We start from the raw sequence: 15,783 nt of genomic DNA, 5'->3' as shown, positions 1-15,783 counted from the left end.
CTATTAAAAAGGAATTTGATCGAGGAGTCTTACAGCCCATTTGCTGCTCCAGTAACTCTGGCATATAAAAAAGAAGATGGGAGAAAATCAAGGCTATGTATAGATTTCAGAGAATTGAACAAAATAATTGTACCCCAATTACAACCATTTCCATTGATAGAGGATTTGATGGTAAAAACTGTAAATTGTAAATATTTTTCAACCCTTGACATAAATTCAGCTTTTTGGTCAATTCCAATGAAAATTCAAGACAGATACAAAACTGCATTTGTTACACAAGAAGGCCATTTTCAATGGACGTGTCTTCCATTTGGAATAAAGACAGCGCCTGCCATTTTCCAAAGAATATTGAGTAACGTAATTAGGAAACATAAACTTTCGAGTTTTGTAGTGAATTTTATAGATGACATTTTAATTTTTTCGAAAACTTTTAAAGAGCATTTAATGCACCTATCAAGACTACTGGAAGCAATACTAACAGAAGGATTTAGACTGAAATTTTCGAAATGCAGTTTTGCAAATAATTCCGCCAAATATTTAGGTCATATAATAGAAAATAATTCAGTTAAACCTCTAAAAGATTACTTAACCGCTGTAAAAAAGTTCCCAGTTCCAGAAACAAGAAAAAAATATACGTCAATTCTTAGGAAAAGTAAACTTTTACCACAAATTTGTACCTCATAGTGCAATTATACTAGACCCGTTACACAATCTGTTGCGAAAGGATGTGAAGTTTATCTGGTCTACAGAATGTCAGAAATCATTTGATAAAATAAAAGAACTGCTATGTTCAGAACCAGTTTTAAAGATTTTCGATCCTGAATTACCGATAAATATTTACACGGATGCAAGTATCAAAGGAGTGGGAGCGGTGCTAAAACAAGAAGAAAAAAATGGTATAAGTAAACCTGTTTCTTATTTTTCAAAAAAACTAACAGAGGCCCAGAAGAAAAAGAAGGCAATATATCTAGAATGTCTGGCAATAAAAGAAGCTGTGAAATATTGGCAGCACTTGCTTATGGGAAGAGAATTTATAGTATATTCAGATCATAAACCATTAGAGAATATGAATGTTAGAGCCAGAACTGATGAAGAACTAGGGGATTTGATGTACTATTTATCTCAATATAATTTTGAAATAAAATATTATCCAGGAAAATCGAATCAGGAAGCTGATTGTTTGAGCAGAAATCCTGTTCTAGAGTCTTATGAAAACACTGATGATTTTTTAAGAGTGGTAAATTTAATAAGCCTAAATGACATAAAAAATGATCAGAACACAAATACAGATCTACGAAATGGAAAACATATCTTCGAAAATGGAATATATTACAAGTTAAACAGAAGAAGAAAAAAAATCGTACTTACAGAAGAATTTAGTAAGAATTTCATAAAAGCTGTTCACAACAGCTACTGCCATATAGGGAGATCGCAATTAATAAAAAAAATTACGCCTTTTTACGAGGCCAAAAATATGATCGCAAATATTAAAAATATTTGTGAAAATTGTGAAATTTGTATAAGGAATAAGTCAAGAAGAAAGTCAAGATTTGGATTAATGTCACATTTGGGTCCAGCAACACGTCCATTCGAGATAGTATCTATTGACACAGTTGGAGGTTTTGGAGGGTCACGATCTACAAAAAAATATATGCATCTTTTAGTAGATCATTTTACAAGATATGCATTTATTTTAACATCTAAGAACCAAAGCTCTGGAGATTTTATAAAACTTATACAAAATGTGACACAAAACTATAATATTGACATAGTATTAACAGACCAATATCCTGGCATAAATTCGAAAGAATTTAAAGATTTTCTGAAAAAGGAAAATATTACAATGGTTTTCACTGCTGTAGATGCACCATTTTCAAATGGGCTTAATGAAAGATTGAATCAAACTTTAGTTAATAAGATTCGATGTAAAATTAATGAAAATAATAAAAAAATAGCATGGACATCGATTGCACAGAAATGTGTGGAAAAATACAATGAAACTGAACACACGGTCACGCGGTTTGCCCCTAAATACCTTTTGGAAGGTAAAAATGTGGATGTTTTACCACTGGAACTAAAAGCAAATGGTACAATTGAAGATCTTGAGAGAGACAGAAAATTAGCTTTTGAGAATACAGTTAAATCTCACAATTATAACAAAAAAGCATTTGATATTAATAGAAAAGAATGTGAACTGAAAGTTGGAGACCAAGTTTATGTAGAAAATGGAAATCGATTAAATAGGAAAAAAATGGATGAATTGAGAATTGGACCCTTCAAAATTCTAAAAAAGATTTCAAATTCAATATATTTAGTTGATATCGGACACAAAAAAATGGAATCGAACCTCTATCACATTACAAAATTATCTCCAGTATCAGTTCCTACATGAACAATTACACGTAATTGTTTCCCTAAGGGGGGAGATGTAAAGAAAAACCTTCATAGTCTAAAACTCTTTAGTTTTATAAAAAGGATTTTTCTTAAATGTCATTCAGTGAAGTTTGACATTAAGTAAAAAGAAAGTTCAGTTTGTTAATATAATAATTTTATTAAATTAAGGGCTTTAAATGTTGTTTTCTCATTATACACATAACAGAAAACGCAATTAAGTCTTTTATTGTTTATTTATTCTGGAGTACCCAATATCATTATATATATAAATCTAGAGTGGTTTTTACAGATGTTCCGTTATAACTACTGAGCCATGCATCCGACTGACTTGAAATTTGGTATCCATGTAGAAAATACATGTACATAATAGATAGGCTAATATTTATATGAGTGTTGAACTCCCTACACCAGTTGCGGGGGCGATAATGATGAGAATCTTTGTGGGGGTGAGAAATAATAATGTTAATTTTAAATGCCCAGCGAAGTGGACGGGTACAGCTAGTATTTTATAATACCGAAGACGTGACTTTGCCATCTATTGTAATGTTCTATGTCCGATAAAGACTGGTCCCACCCGTAGCGGTATCAGCGCCCGCTATCATCGGCGCACCCGACTTATCTACTCCTCAGCTAACTTTGGCGCTTTCTTCATTCAAATACTGTTTGGGAGACAACCTTGAATGCGGATTAAGAGTTCTGCTGAATTTCGTTAAGATTCTGTGACCCGATTAAATTTTATGAATATCATTATGCTAAATAATCACGTGTTAGCTAAAATTAGAATGTTTGAACGTTTTCTCTTCTTCTTATGTGGTAATTTCTTCTTTTAATGTGAAAAATATTTCGATTAAAACCAATACATATATCCACGTAAAATGATTAAAGTACTCACATAACATGAAGTGTTCAGTGTATTTACTTGTTTTTTTGAAATCTTCACTCCATTTGCTGTTCAATCTGTAAAAGGAAAAGCATAATTTAATACTAACTTATAGCGTATCGTAGAGCATTGATCATTCTACTTCCCACTTCGCAGCCTCGGTACAACATCTTCCACCCTTCCCTCTACTACTGCTGCTGTATATGGCATTTTTCATTTACACTGGTTACACTGGTGGTTGGACCTCTTGTGAGTCCGTAAGGGTAGGTACCACCACCACCATATCTATTTCTGTAGTGAAGCGGTAATGCGTTTCGGTTTGAAGGGTGGGGCAGCCGTTGTAACTATACTGAGACCTTACAGCTTATATCTCAAGGTGGGTGGCGCATTTACGTTGTAAATGTCTATGGGCTCCAGTAACCACTTAACACCAGGTCGGCTGTGAGCTCGTCCACACATCTAAGCAATAAAATTTTTTCATGCACAATGCATTACATACATTTGACGACTTTTCCCCTATGTTTGTCTGACTGCCAAATGTGTTTATATCTTTGGAGCGTATTTGAAACTAATTATCGTTCAGTCAGTTTAATTAAAGAAATCTTACAATTAATTTAAATGAACTTCAATGTCATTTGAATCATTGATGTAATAAGGAGGATAACACATGAAGGTATAATAGATAACAGAACATTCGTGAAACTTGTTCATTCGCGAAGCAGTTGCTCTTGAGTTGTTAGGTTTCCTTTGGAGGCGCTCGGGCAGCTACTAAATCCCACCCCTCCTGGCTGAGCCTTTGTTCGCCCACCTGTCCTGGTGAAATTGGAAAGGCCTTTGGTCCAGCAGTAATCCAACATTCAAAAAAAAGAAGCTTGTAAATTTGTAATTTTGTAGTATTCGACACGCGTATTGCTAAGTTTTTTCTTATATCATATACATTCTTTTAGGCACTGTACTGTACCTTTGTGACTGTAAAACTATTAGCTCCACTACTTAACGGTTAATCCGTTACTATTTTTAACAAATAACTTCACTTCTTCTCCTTCGTTCTGTATGAGTAAAATATATTACATAGCAAATTGTTGAATTGTGTTTAAGTGAAACGGTAGCATTATATCGAAGAGACTGATAGATATAATTTCAAGAACAAATACCCCAGAACTACATACAGTATTCAGCTGAAAGTGCTTTACTGACGTGTGACGTCATTGGTCAAAAATAGCACAACTTAAAATAGGCCTACATAAAATTTTATATGCGATTTAAATAAAGGGCGGCGAGTCCCAGCAAAAGTAATTTGAAATCTCAATTAGACGTAAATTTCCCTAATCGGTGTCCTGGCGTGTTCCAACAAAGAAAGTATAACGGTGTTTGACAAACATAAAACATTTATTTAGACAGTAATTTTCCTAACAAAATTTGAATTGAATACATTTTTACAATGAACTGTCAGTTTAACAAAAGACATTGTCGAAAACATTTTGACATTTCACGAAATTTATTTTTCAATGACAGCTGACGTTTCTGTGCTTGTTTTTTTTTTTCACTTGAACGATTACGGTGATATCTGACGCCTGATGTCTTTGTCCATGTTTTTGTTTATGCGTAGTATTGTTTAATAGTATTTAGCACTTCAGTGGAAATCAAACTTTCATCATTTGGCGTTTGAGGAAGATTCCTTATATTATAGAAGATACTAGATGGTATTTTCAAATGTTATATCCCTTTTTTGAACATCCATAATTTTTAAATACAAAAGTATTTTGAATTATGACATCGAAATGTTCATTTTCATTCACGATTCGTTTGAAATGTCTATCAACACGATCTTTCTTGGGCGATATGTTTTTTGCAAGTTTTTTTTTGTGAAGCCCCTTTTCAAAATTCAAACCTATATTGTTGACATTGTGACTTTGCAACGGACAGTGTCATGCAAGAGTAGAGCAGGTAATTTGTTTAACAATCGCAGTATAAAATACCAGTTATTTTTCGTTAATTGGTTGAGCTAATAAAGAGCTGGTTGGTTAGTCTTCAATAAGGACTTAAAACATTTGTTTAAGGTTTAATGCATGTGTCACGCTTTACACTTGTAAAACTTTTGTAAAAGCCTTGGCGATCCATTGCTTCATTTCTACTTTTGGCATTTACAATGAAGTCACAATTCAATTATAATTTACATGCTTGATATAGTTGGATATAAAAATGCGTTTTTTGAAAATTATTCCGTAATTTACCGAAATCATATTCATTAACTTTTGCATAACACTATCCATTTTGGTATTTATGTTTAAAGTTTGCCCTTTTTATCTTCACATCCGGATGCGTGGACCTTGCTATCGATTTTGTAAGTGACAAAAAAATCCTACTCTATCTTTAAGAAAACACACGAATTTCGTTAAGAGATTTTTGGTTTCTATTTAAAGAACCATTCTTCATTTCTTATATTTAGTTCATAGTAAATTACGCGAAGCTCTTTGAGGTAAGTCTTGTTCTAGATTCATTGACAAATTAGTCCATCATTACTGTTATGTGCACAGATGTGAAAGGAAATTGCATAGCCATACACAATTCAAATTTCGACTTTATGCCTGGTGCATTTGGTCTTCAGTATGACTTAAATGAATGAACCGTATATACATTCGTCTTCTGATTCTTATTCTTCTTCTTCTTCTTGTCCTCATCCCACACTACGCGAGTTCCGTGCAGCATATCCCCTTTGTCATGTATATGTTGCATACAGATTTGGAATGAGTTTTACGACCGGTCGCTTGCCTAATGTCTGGCCTCCTTGAAAATGCTATTGTTGGCATAAGATGGTAGCCAGAAGTCCCTGAGTCGCCTTTTACGACTCCCCCGGGAGGATATGGATCGGTCCAATTCTAAGCCGGGAACCGTGCGGTAATATTCGTTCACTAGTTAATGCTGAAAAGCCATTGATAACTATGGGTGACGTTTCGCAGCGCTATCTATTCGAACCATTTGTCTATTCCGTGATTCGAACCATTTGTAAATCTAGACCAGAGCGTGACATACACGTGACAAAGGTGTATGTGTATGGTTCTTTTTTTTTATTGCCCTTGTAGGCAGACGAGCATACGGCCCACCTGACGGTGAGTGGTTACCGTCGCCCATGGACTTCAGCAATGCTAGGAGCAGAGCCAAGCCGTTGCCTACCGCTTAATACTCTTCACAAGCCTGGTTTGAAGAAGAACGTGTCATAGCGCTCGAGAAACACCGTGGAGGGGAGCTCATTCCATAGCCGGATGGTACGTGGCAAAAAAGACCTCTGGAAACGCACTGTGGATGACCGCAGTGGATCCAGGTAGTATGGATGAACTCTACTCCGGTGGCGGGCGGTGCGATAGTAAAAACGAGATCTCGAACAATTCCTCAGAGCATTCCCCATGGAACATACGGTACAAAATACAGAGGGAGCCGAAGTCCCTTCGCCGACCCAGAGGTTCCAAACGATCCGTGAGAATGGGATTATCGACAATCCGAACGGCCCTCTTCTGTATGGAGTCAAATGGAAGAAGCTGGTATTTGGGAGCCCCGGCCCAGAGATGGGAGCAGTACTCCACGCGAGGCCGGACCTGTGCTTTATAAAGCAAAAGTCTTGTCCAGGCGTGAAGTACCGCTTCGCTCTGTTGAGGACTCCCAGCATTTTGGATGCCAACTAGGTTTTGCCCTCCAAATGACTCCGAAGCTGGACATCGCTCGAAATGTCGACCCCAAGTATCCCGATACTCTCGGAAGGTTGCAGGGATACTCCTTGGAATTGCGGCGCCATGACAAAGGGGTCCTTCTTCGCAGTGAACGCGCAAACTTGTGTCTTCAACGGGTTGAATTGAACCAATTTTCAAAATTTCAGGGATCATCAGATTGGCTCAAGCAAGTGATCCTCTGAAGTCTGGTACCGATCAAACTCAAATCAAATATCGACCAGGAAAACGAGCCGGATTTGACTAACTTATATACAGTTAATTTTATGTATGAAAACTGTAGATATACATATATAATATTATTCTTCAACTACAAGTATTATAATTTCGAAAAAAGTTGTTTTAATTAATAATAATAATAAATTAAAAGATTGTATAATAAAATAGTCGAGTATAAAAAAGAAAGGTTGACAAACATCGTTAATACCCGGCAAGATACTCGTAGAATATCGAGTCTGACGTAAATGTGACGTCATAAGTTCCGTCGAGGCGTCATTATCATACGAATAGTCTTTCCATGGAATATAGATGTACAAATCATTCGTACGCACACCATAGTGGTAATGATAATGTGAGATGAATTTGGTACCAAAAGTTAATGTTAATATTCAGTATTTTTATACAAGTTTTTCATATTTACGTGTATGTAACAATAAAAGTATTTTAACTTACTTCTTAACGTACTATTTAATTTTGCTAATTCACTGACACAATGAATGAAAATTGAAAACGTAAATTTTAATTATAAAATTGATCGAGAAATGACTTTGACATTTAATTGTCCTCAGATAACAAATTCTTAGAACGCGATCGACAAACAAGCGTTTTACTATGAATGATCGTTAATGAAATGCTAATTAGTGATAATAATACATTAAAATGGAGTCGAGATGAACATTCGCAGAAATCGGTCAGAGATCAAAAGGTCAAATAAGATAATAATATTAAAGGAATTTTGTTTAAAAATATTAAAGATTGGTTAAGTAGTGATATAATTTTAGCTCTTCAATATATTTATGTACTTTGATTGCGTGAATTTGTTTAATGTCTTCAATAACCAACTAGCTAAACGACATACTTTAAGTGCTCGCGCATACATCCAAATATAGATTAAATTTTATTAAAATAAAATCAAACGGGGTTACCATACGCAGAAACAATAACGTCCCACGCTAAATCTGTCGCCGGGCACGCAATAACACATGCGCATTACAAATTATTGTGTCTGTACTCTAGATCACATGGCGTGTTCGGGCATACTTCACTTACAAGATATAACGACGCATGTTATTCTAAATTGAAGATCGCGAGCTTAGGTTTTGCTATAGTCTGTCTGTATCAAGCATTTGTGCGTTCCAATTGGTAAGTTAAGTTAGGACATTGTGGCGGTAGCTATCGTACAACATAAATTATTTGACGGATGCCTGAATCGCGCTTACGACATTTTCAATAGGAGCTTGCACATATACAAGTTCCGAACAACAACATTTGGACTGTCATTCAATTCCGTTTGCAACGCTGTCGAGTCCGGACGTGTTTTCTCGAATTATTGTCGCTGCCGTCGCGAACTTGTGTCTTGGTTTACACGACATTGTCGCTGTCGCGTCGATCGCGACTTTGTTGTGAATTCCTGACGCACGGGCGCTGGCGTAGCGACCTTGGGTCGAAAAAACATTTCGAATTCGTTTGTTCTGCATTCGAAAACGCCAATTCACATTCATTCATTCATTACCATTTATTAAATTTATTTATCTATCCGTCGTGCAAAACAGTCTTTTTAAAGACTGAACCCCCACTGCGATCACCGCTTGTTGTGGCACTCACAACCCAGTGGGGTCCCACCTTCCCAAACTCTCCACCCCAATCCCAGCTGACTGCCGTTTTCACGGCATAGGCATCCCCCCCCTGCAAATCACTGCTGGCAGGTACAGCGCAGGGGGTATAAATCCCACTCAGGGGACTCGCCTTTCGGCGAGTTTGCTTAAGTCCCGGGGACGCCCCCCCCGGGCACACACTCACCATGAGTGACGCCAATGGCGCGCTCTTCTTTAAGTTCGTCCGCGACGTCTGTCCGGACATAATCGCGAAGTTCGAAGCTTACAAGGCCGGCCTTGACGCGCCGGCACTCCGCGACTCTCCTTTGTCGCCCCCCGCGCCGGTACCTCGCGACTCGCCGATGTCGCCCCCCACCCCCGCGCCTGCGTCGATCGCGTCTTGCGCGTCATCAAGCTCCGGCTCCGACTCCGAGTCGGAAATGGAGTACGAGTCCGCCGCGAGTCCCCAACCGGGAACCTCGGAAGGGTTCACCACCGTCGCGCGCGGGAAAAAACGCGCCCGCGCCGTGGAACCGTCCGCGGCGCCAAAACAACCGAAGGCCGCGAACGCGTCGCGGCCTAAAGTCGTGGTCTCACCCGACTCCCCTCGCCGCGCAACCCCGTCGCCGCGCCCCGGGCCCGCGCCCGTCCGAAAAGTTCCCGCGCCGCCGCCGGTCATCCTGCGGGAAAAATCTTCTTGGGATCGCGTTTCCCTGGCCCTTAAGGCCAACAAGATAAATGTACTCCATGCGAGGAATATTCCGCATGGAATACAAATCAAAGTAGAGTCATCCGACGACCATAGGTCCTTGACAGCATACCTCCGCAAGGAACGCATAGGGTATCATACCTATGCGCTCCAGGAGGAGCGCGAACTCCGCGTCGTAGTACGCGGAGTCCCGAAAGAGCTCGACGTCGAGCAAATCAAAAATGACCTGGTAGGTCAGTCCTACCCCGTCATAAGCGTGCACCGGATGCACAGCGGGCGCGATAAATTCGCGTATGATATGGTGCTCGTAGCACTAGAAGCCACACCGGAGGGCAAGAAAATTGCCTCATGTCTCCGCACCGTGTGCGGCCTATCGGGGGTCACCGTAGAGGCCCCCTATAAACGCGGCACTCCCGGGCAGTGCCACCGTTGCCAGTTATATGGCCACTCCGCGCGTAACTGCAACGCGCGACCGCGTTGCGTGAAATGTTTAGAAGATCACGCGACCACCGATTGCTCGCGCGTGAAAGAGACAGCGACGGAGCCGCCGAGCTGTGTACTCTGCCGCAAGCAGGGACACACGGCCAACTACCGTGGATGCCCCAAGGCTCCACGGAAGCGCCCGGCAAACGCGCCCCCTAAAACCGCTGGCCCAAAGACTTCGGCGCCCCGCGCGCCGAAACCGGCTTTCGTACCGGCTCCGGTGCCCACCGTCTCCGCGTGGGCGAAACCGTTGCCGTTCACGAAGGCAGGAACGACACCGGCACCCCAACCGCGGTACGCGCCGCAACCTCTACTCGCGCCGCGCCCCGCCCCCGCGCCCGCGCCCGGTCCCGCGCCTCGCCCCGGCCCCGCGCACTCAAACGATTTTACAATTATTCGCGACTACATCGCCGCGATAAACATCGACCGCATGCGTGCGTTCGCCGACGCCATGCGCAGAGCGGTCACGGCCGAAGACCGCCTAAACGCGACGTTCGAGTACATCGACGTCATCGAGTCCGTCCAGCGCACGCTGGTTTGATTACCGGTAATCAATGGCGTGCAACGCGAGATTAAAACCCCATTCTTTGAAGTTAGCATTCTACAATGCTAACGGACTCGCGCGTCAGCGCGACCAGGTTTATGAGTTTCTACGTGACAATCTCATCGACATCCTTCTGGTGCAGGAGACCTTCCTAAAGCCCTCGCGTCGCGACCCCAAAGTCGCGAATTACGTCATGGTTAGGAATGACAGACTCTCCACCCGCAAGGGCGGTACTGTCATTTACTATAGGAGGGCCCTGCACTGCGTCCCTCTCGATACTCCCTCGCTCTTACATATCGAGGCGTCAGTGTGCCGCATCGCGCTGACGGGACACCAGCCGATCGTCATCGCATCCGTATATCTCCCTCCTGACAAACCCCTCCTGAGCAGTGACCTCGAGACACTGCTCGGTATGGGGGACGCGGTCATTCTGGCAGGCGACTTAAATTGCCACCACACTAGGTGGAACTGCCATCGCACGAATGTGAACGGTAGGCGTCTCGACGCGTTCATAGACGACCTCACATTCGAGATATTCAACCCCCCGACCCCCACGTGCTATCCGTACAACGCCGCGCGTCGTCCGAGCACAATAGATCTGGCACTGCTGAGGAACGTAACTCTGCGCTTGCGCTCCATCGAGGCAATGTCAGAACTCGACTCAGACCACCGACCTGTCGTCATGCAGCTCGGTCGCCCACTCAACCGCGAACCAGATACGAGGACCATGGTGGATTGGAAGAAGCTGGGCACGTGCTTAGCTGACACCGCTCCACCAATCCTCCCTTGCGGCCCGGATTCAACTCCATCCCCCGAGGACACCGTCGAATCCATAAATATCTTCACTGATCACGTCTCGACGGCGATCACAAGATCTTCAAAGCAAGTTGATGTGGAGGACTGCTTCCACCGCATCAGACTTTCCCCCGATCTTAGGGACCTCGTTAGAGTTAGGAACGCGGCAATCCGGGCCTACGATCGATATCCCACGGATTCAAACCGGACTCGGATGCGTCGCTTACAGCGGGAGGTCAAATCCCGCTTGAGCGACGCCCGAAACGAAAACTGGGATAGTTATTTAAAAGAACTCGCGCCCACTCACCAAGCATACTGGCAACTAGCTAGGACCCTCAAGTCCGAAACTATAGCCACTATGCCGCCTCTCGTACGCCCCTCAGGCCAATCACCGGCTTACGATGACGATGACAAGGCAGAGTTGCTGGCCGATGCACTGCAAGAGCAGTGCACCACCAGCACTCAACACGCGGACCCCGAACACACCGAGTTCGTCGACAGGGAGGTCGAGCGCAGAGCTTCCCTGCCGCCCTCGGACGCGTTACCCCCCATTACCACTTCCGAGGTCAAGGAGGCGATCGATAGCCTACAACCACGGAAAGCTCCCGGCTCCGACGGCATCCGCAACCGCGCGCTTAAACTGTTACCAGCCCAACTGATAACGATGTTGGCCACCATATTAAATGCTGCTATGACGAACTGCATCTTTCCCGCGGCGTGGAAAGAAGCGGACGTTATCGGCATACACAAGCCGGGCAAACCGAAGAACGAAACCGCGAGTTACCGCCCCATCAGTCTCCTCCCGGCGATATGCAAACTTTACGAACGGCTCCTTCGTAAACGCCTCTGGGACTTCGTATCCGCGAATAAAATTCTTATAGACGAGCAGTTTGGATTCCGCGCCAGACACTCGTGCGTCCATCAAGTGCACCGCCTCACGGAGCACATCTTACTAGGGCTGAACAGGCGGAAACCCATTCCGACAGGAGCCCTCTTCTTCGATATAGCGAAGGCGTTCGACAAAGTCTGGCACAACGGTTTGATATACAAACTGTATAACATGGGAGTGCCAGACAGGCTCGTGCTCATCATACGAGACTACTTGTCGAACCGTTCGTTCCGATATCGAGTTGAGGGAACGCGTTCCCGGCCCCGTCACGTCACAGCCGGAGTCCCGCAAGGCTCCGCCCTCTCCCCGTTACTATTCAGTTTGTATATTAACGATATACCCCGGTCTCCGGAGACCCATCTGGCGCTCTTCGCCGATGACACCGCCATCTACTACTCGTGTAGGAAGAAGGCGTTGCTTCATCGACGACTTCAGACCGCAGCTACCACCATGGGACAGTGGTTCCGGAAGTGGCGCATCGACATTAACCCCACGAAAAGCACAGCGGTGCTCTTCAAAAGGGGTCGCCCTCCGAACACCACGCTGAGCATCCCTCTCCCGACTAGGCGCGTCAACACCCCCGCCCCCGCCGTTCGCCCAATCACGATGTACGACCAGCCCATACCGTGGGCCCCGAAGGTCAAATATTTAGGCGTCACCCTCGACAGTAGGATGACATTCCGCCCCCACATCAAGACGGTACGCGATCGTGCCGCCTTCATCCTAGGACGTCTCTACCCGATGATATGTAGGCGAAGTAAAATGTCCCTTAGAAATAAGGTGACACTCTACAAAACTTGCATACGCCCCGTCATGACCTATGCAAGTGTAGTGTTCGCTCACGCGGCCCGCATACACTTAAAATCCTTTCAAATTATTCAATCCCGTTTTTGCAGGATAGCCGTCGGAGCCCCGTGGTTCGTCAGGAACGTCGACCTCCATGACGACCTGGACTTAGAGTCCATCAGTAAGTATCTTCAGTCGGCGTCCATGCGCCACTTCGATAAAGCGGCACGACACGAGAACCCTCTCATCGTGGCCGCCGGTAACTACATTCCCGATCCTGCGGACAGAATGGAAAGCAGTCGACGTCGCCCAAAACACGTCATCTCGGACCCGCCCGATCCACTAACGGTGCTTTTAGGTAATTCAAGCACCGGTCACCGTTCTCGTCGAACCCGTCGCTTGCGACGAAGGGCTCGACGAGTAAATTAACTCTCAGACACAGCCCACTGAGTTTCTCGCCGGATCTTCTCAGTGGGTCGCGTTTCCGATCCGGTGGTAGATTCTGCGAAGCACGACTCTTGCTAGGGTTCGTGTTAGCAACATCGTCAGGTTTGAGCCCCGTGAGCTCACCTACTAAAGTTAGGGCTACGCTGATATAGCCGCTAGGGCTATCAGCTTAGGTAGGAAAAAAAAAAAAAAAAAAAAAAAAATTGGACTGTCGGTCCACTGAGCAATTTCAGCCGTTCAGTGGAAGATCTTCAAACAACATATTTGAGTTCAGTCATCTCAGTGGGCAGTAGTATTTCTATTTATTATTTAGACGGATGTAGCTCACGGCCCACTTGGTTTGAAGTGGTAACCGGAGCTCACCCACCTTGAGAACTTTAAGTCTCAGTTCAATGGTACAACAGCTGTTCCACCCTACAAACCGGAGAGAAACCGGCAGAAATAGGCAGGGTGGTGGTACCTATTCGTGCGGAATCCAGCCAGTCCTACCACCAGACTTTCTATCACCTTACGCAAATTATAATTCTGCGGGTTTAATGCTATTCCTTCACCGTTGAAGTCAATCGTGAACTTTTAACGAAACAAAACGTTATTCGTTCAAAAGTTTCACTATTATCTTAAGTTCTTCATTACTTCGTATTTTGTAATCGTCGTTCGACCGTAAAGCCGATTAGATTACTTTAAAGGTTAAAGAAAAAACTCATAAGTCAATATGCCGTTTCAACAATAGCCCGCCAAGAAAGAATTATCAAAATGTTACGCCTAAAACGAATCAAAACCTTAAAAATTCCAAGTCGGTTCACAATTTATAATGTAAGCGAACTATGGACATGGTTTTAAACGTGTCAACGCTGCGCCTGCGTCTTCGGTATAATGCTCTTGATGACAGCAAGCCTCTCGCAAAAGATAAAATAACGAAAACGCTAGGTATATTGATAGAAGAGGGTACATTATCGTCTGATGCTACATCCAGGCCTGCAGACCATAGTGCTTTGTTATTTTAGACGTATTGTATGTTTTATTTGAGTAATATAAAGTAGGAGACCACGCACCGGTAAGCGCAGCGTTGGGCGTCCCCCTGCCCGGTGGACCGATGACTTGCGGCGACATGCTGGAGAAGATTGGAATTCGGACGGCGGAGGACCGTTTATTGTGGCGGAGAGAGAGAGGGCTACATCCAGCAGTGGAGAGATACATGACGGATGATGATGATGAATTTGATTTGATGATTTTTGTGTTCGCACGCACAGGTACCACTACCCTGCCTATTTCTGCCGTGAAGCAGTAATGCGTTTCGGTTTGAAAGGTGGGGCAGCCGTTGTAACTATACTGAGACCTTAGAACTTATCTCAAGGTGGGTGGCCCATTTACATTGTAGACGTCTATGGTCTCTGGTAACCACTTAACACCAGGTGGGCTGCGAGCTCGTCCAGCCATCTAAGCAATAAAAAAAAGAATATAAAGTATAAATATGTTCATTGTTGTACATCGTCAGAGACAGATACAGATTAAGAAAAATCATGCCCGAGAAAGTGATACCGCAAAGTGGTCACGATCCTTAGAATAGAGGAATACGACGCAACGAAGACGAGGAAGTAGCATGAAATTGAAGTCCTCGAATGTTCAACATTTACTTGTTTTTTTTTCTCTCCTTTATTATTTTAATGATAAAAGTAACGAGCGTGTTTAGGTCACATGCATGACACTTTGATAATATTAGTAATGCGTGCTCAGGCGGAATCTGCAATTTTGTACTAGATACAAGCATTTGCCACTGTGCCACGACACGTTCACCCACTAAACGCTTATTTCAGAATTTGATATCATACGATGGTCTTCCCTCAGCGTAGGAGTGATTAAACAAATTAAATAAAAAAACGGTTTCTAGAAGTAGGGAGCCAATGCGAGTTCGCATAATGACGATAACCCAATGTCTTCTTACCCTTTAGGGTAAGTACGAAAATCTCAAAAGAGGCCCATTGTTCAGAAATATGTAGTCATAACAGATACACTGGATACAAAAACACTGATATCGGTTTGACCTCTGCTAGATTTCTTTAAACAGACGCAAAAAAGTAATCAGTATTTTTTTGCTTTCTAGTTATTAATAATAAACTAATCTGTTTGTGGTTCTGTATGTTTGTTATAGTAATATGCAAGTGTGCTTTAAAAAATCGAAGGTTAAAAAGGAAGGTTAAAAAAATATATTTTACATTGTCGATTTCAATGATCGATTGTAATATAATACGGGATGGTAAACAAATATTATGTTATTAAAACGTATAGAATAATAAAACAATGTTAACGAGATGTTAAGGTT

General features: G+C 43.0%; 1 protein-coding gene across 2 annotated transcripts in view; it reads right to left on the bottom strand.

The window, feature by feature from the left end:
- Nucleotides 1-15,783, bottom strand: part of LOC101740097 (frizzled-2) — a 172,862-nt gene that overhangs the window by 100,743 nt on the left and 56,336 nt on the right. The window contains exons 1-2 of one of the 2 annotated variants that reach the window (XM_062671283.1): nt 7,669-7,847; nt 3,287-3,351 (exon numbers count right to left, since the gene is read on the bottom strand). In XM_062671283.1, coding sequence (XP_062527267.1) covers nt 3,287-3,293 — 7 coding nt within the window. In that variant the 5' untranslated portion in view covers nt 3,294-3,351; nt 7,669-7,847. Of the gene's footprint in view, nt 1-3,286; nt 3,352-7,668; nt 7,848-15,783 lie in introns of those variants that run through there. The other variant, XM_038013768.2, reaches the window with a different exon arrangement.

This window comes from Bombyx mori, chromosome 11 (genome assembly GCF_030269925.1).
Source record: "Bombyx mori chromosome 11, ASM3026992v2".
In the NCBI taxonomy this organism is placed as follows: domain Eukaryota; kingdom Metazoa; phylum Arthropoda; class Insecta; order Lepidoptera; family Bombycidae; genus Bombyx; species Bombyx mori.
This window is presented reverse-complemented; position numbering and strand designations above follow the sequence as displayed.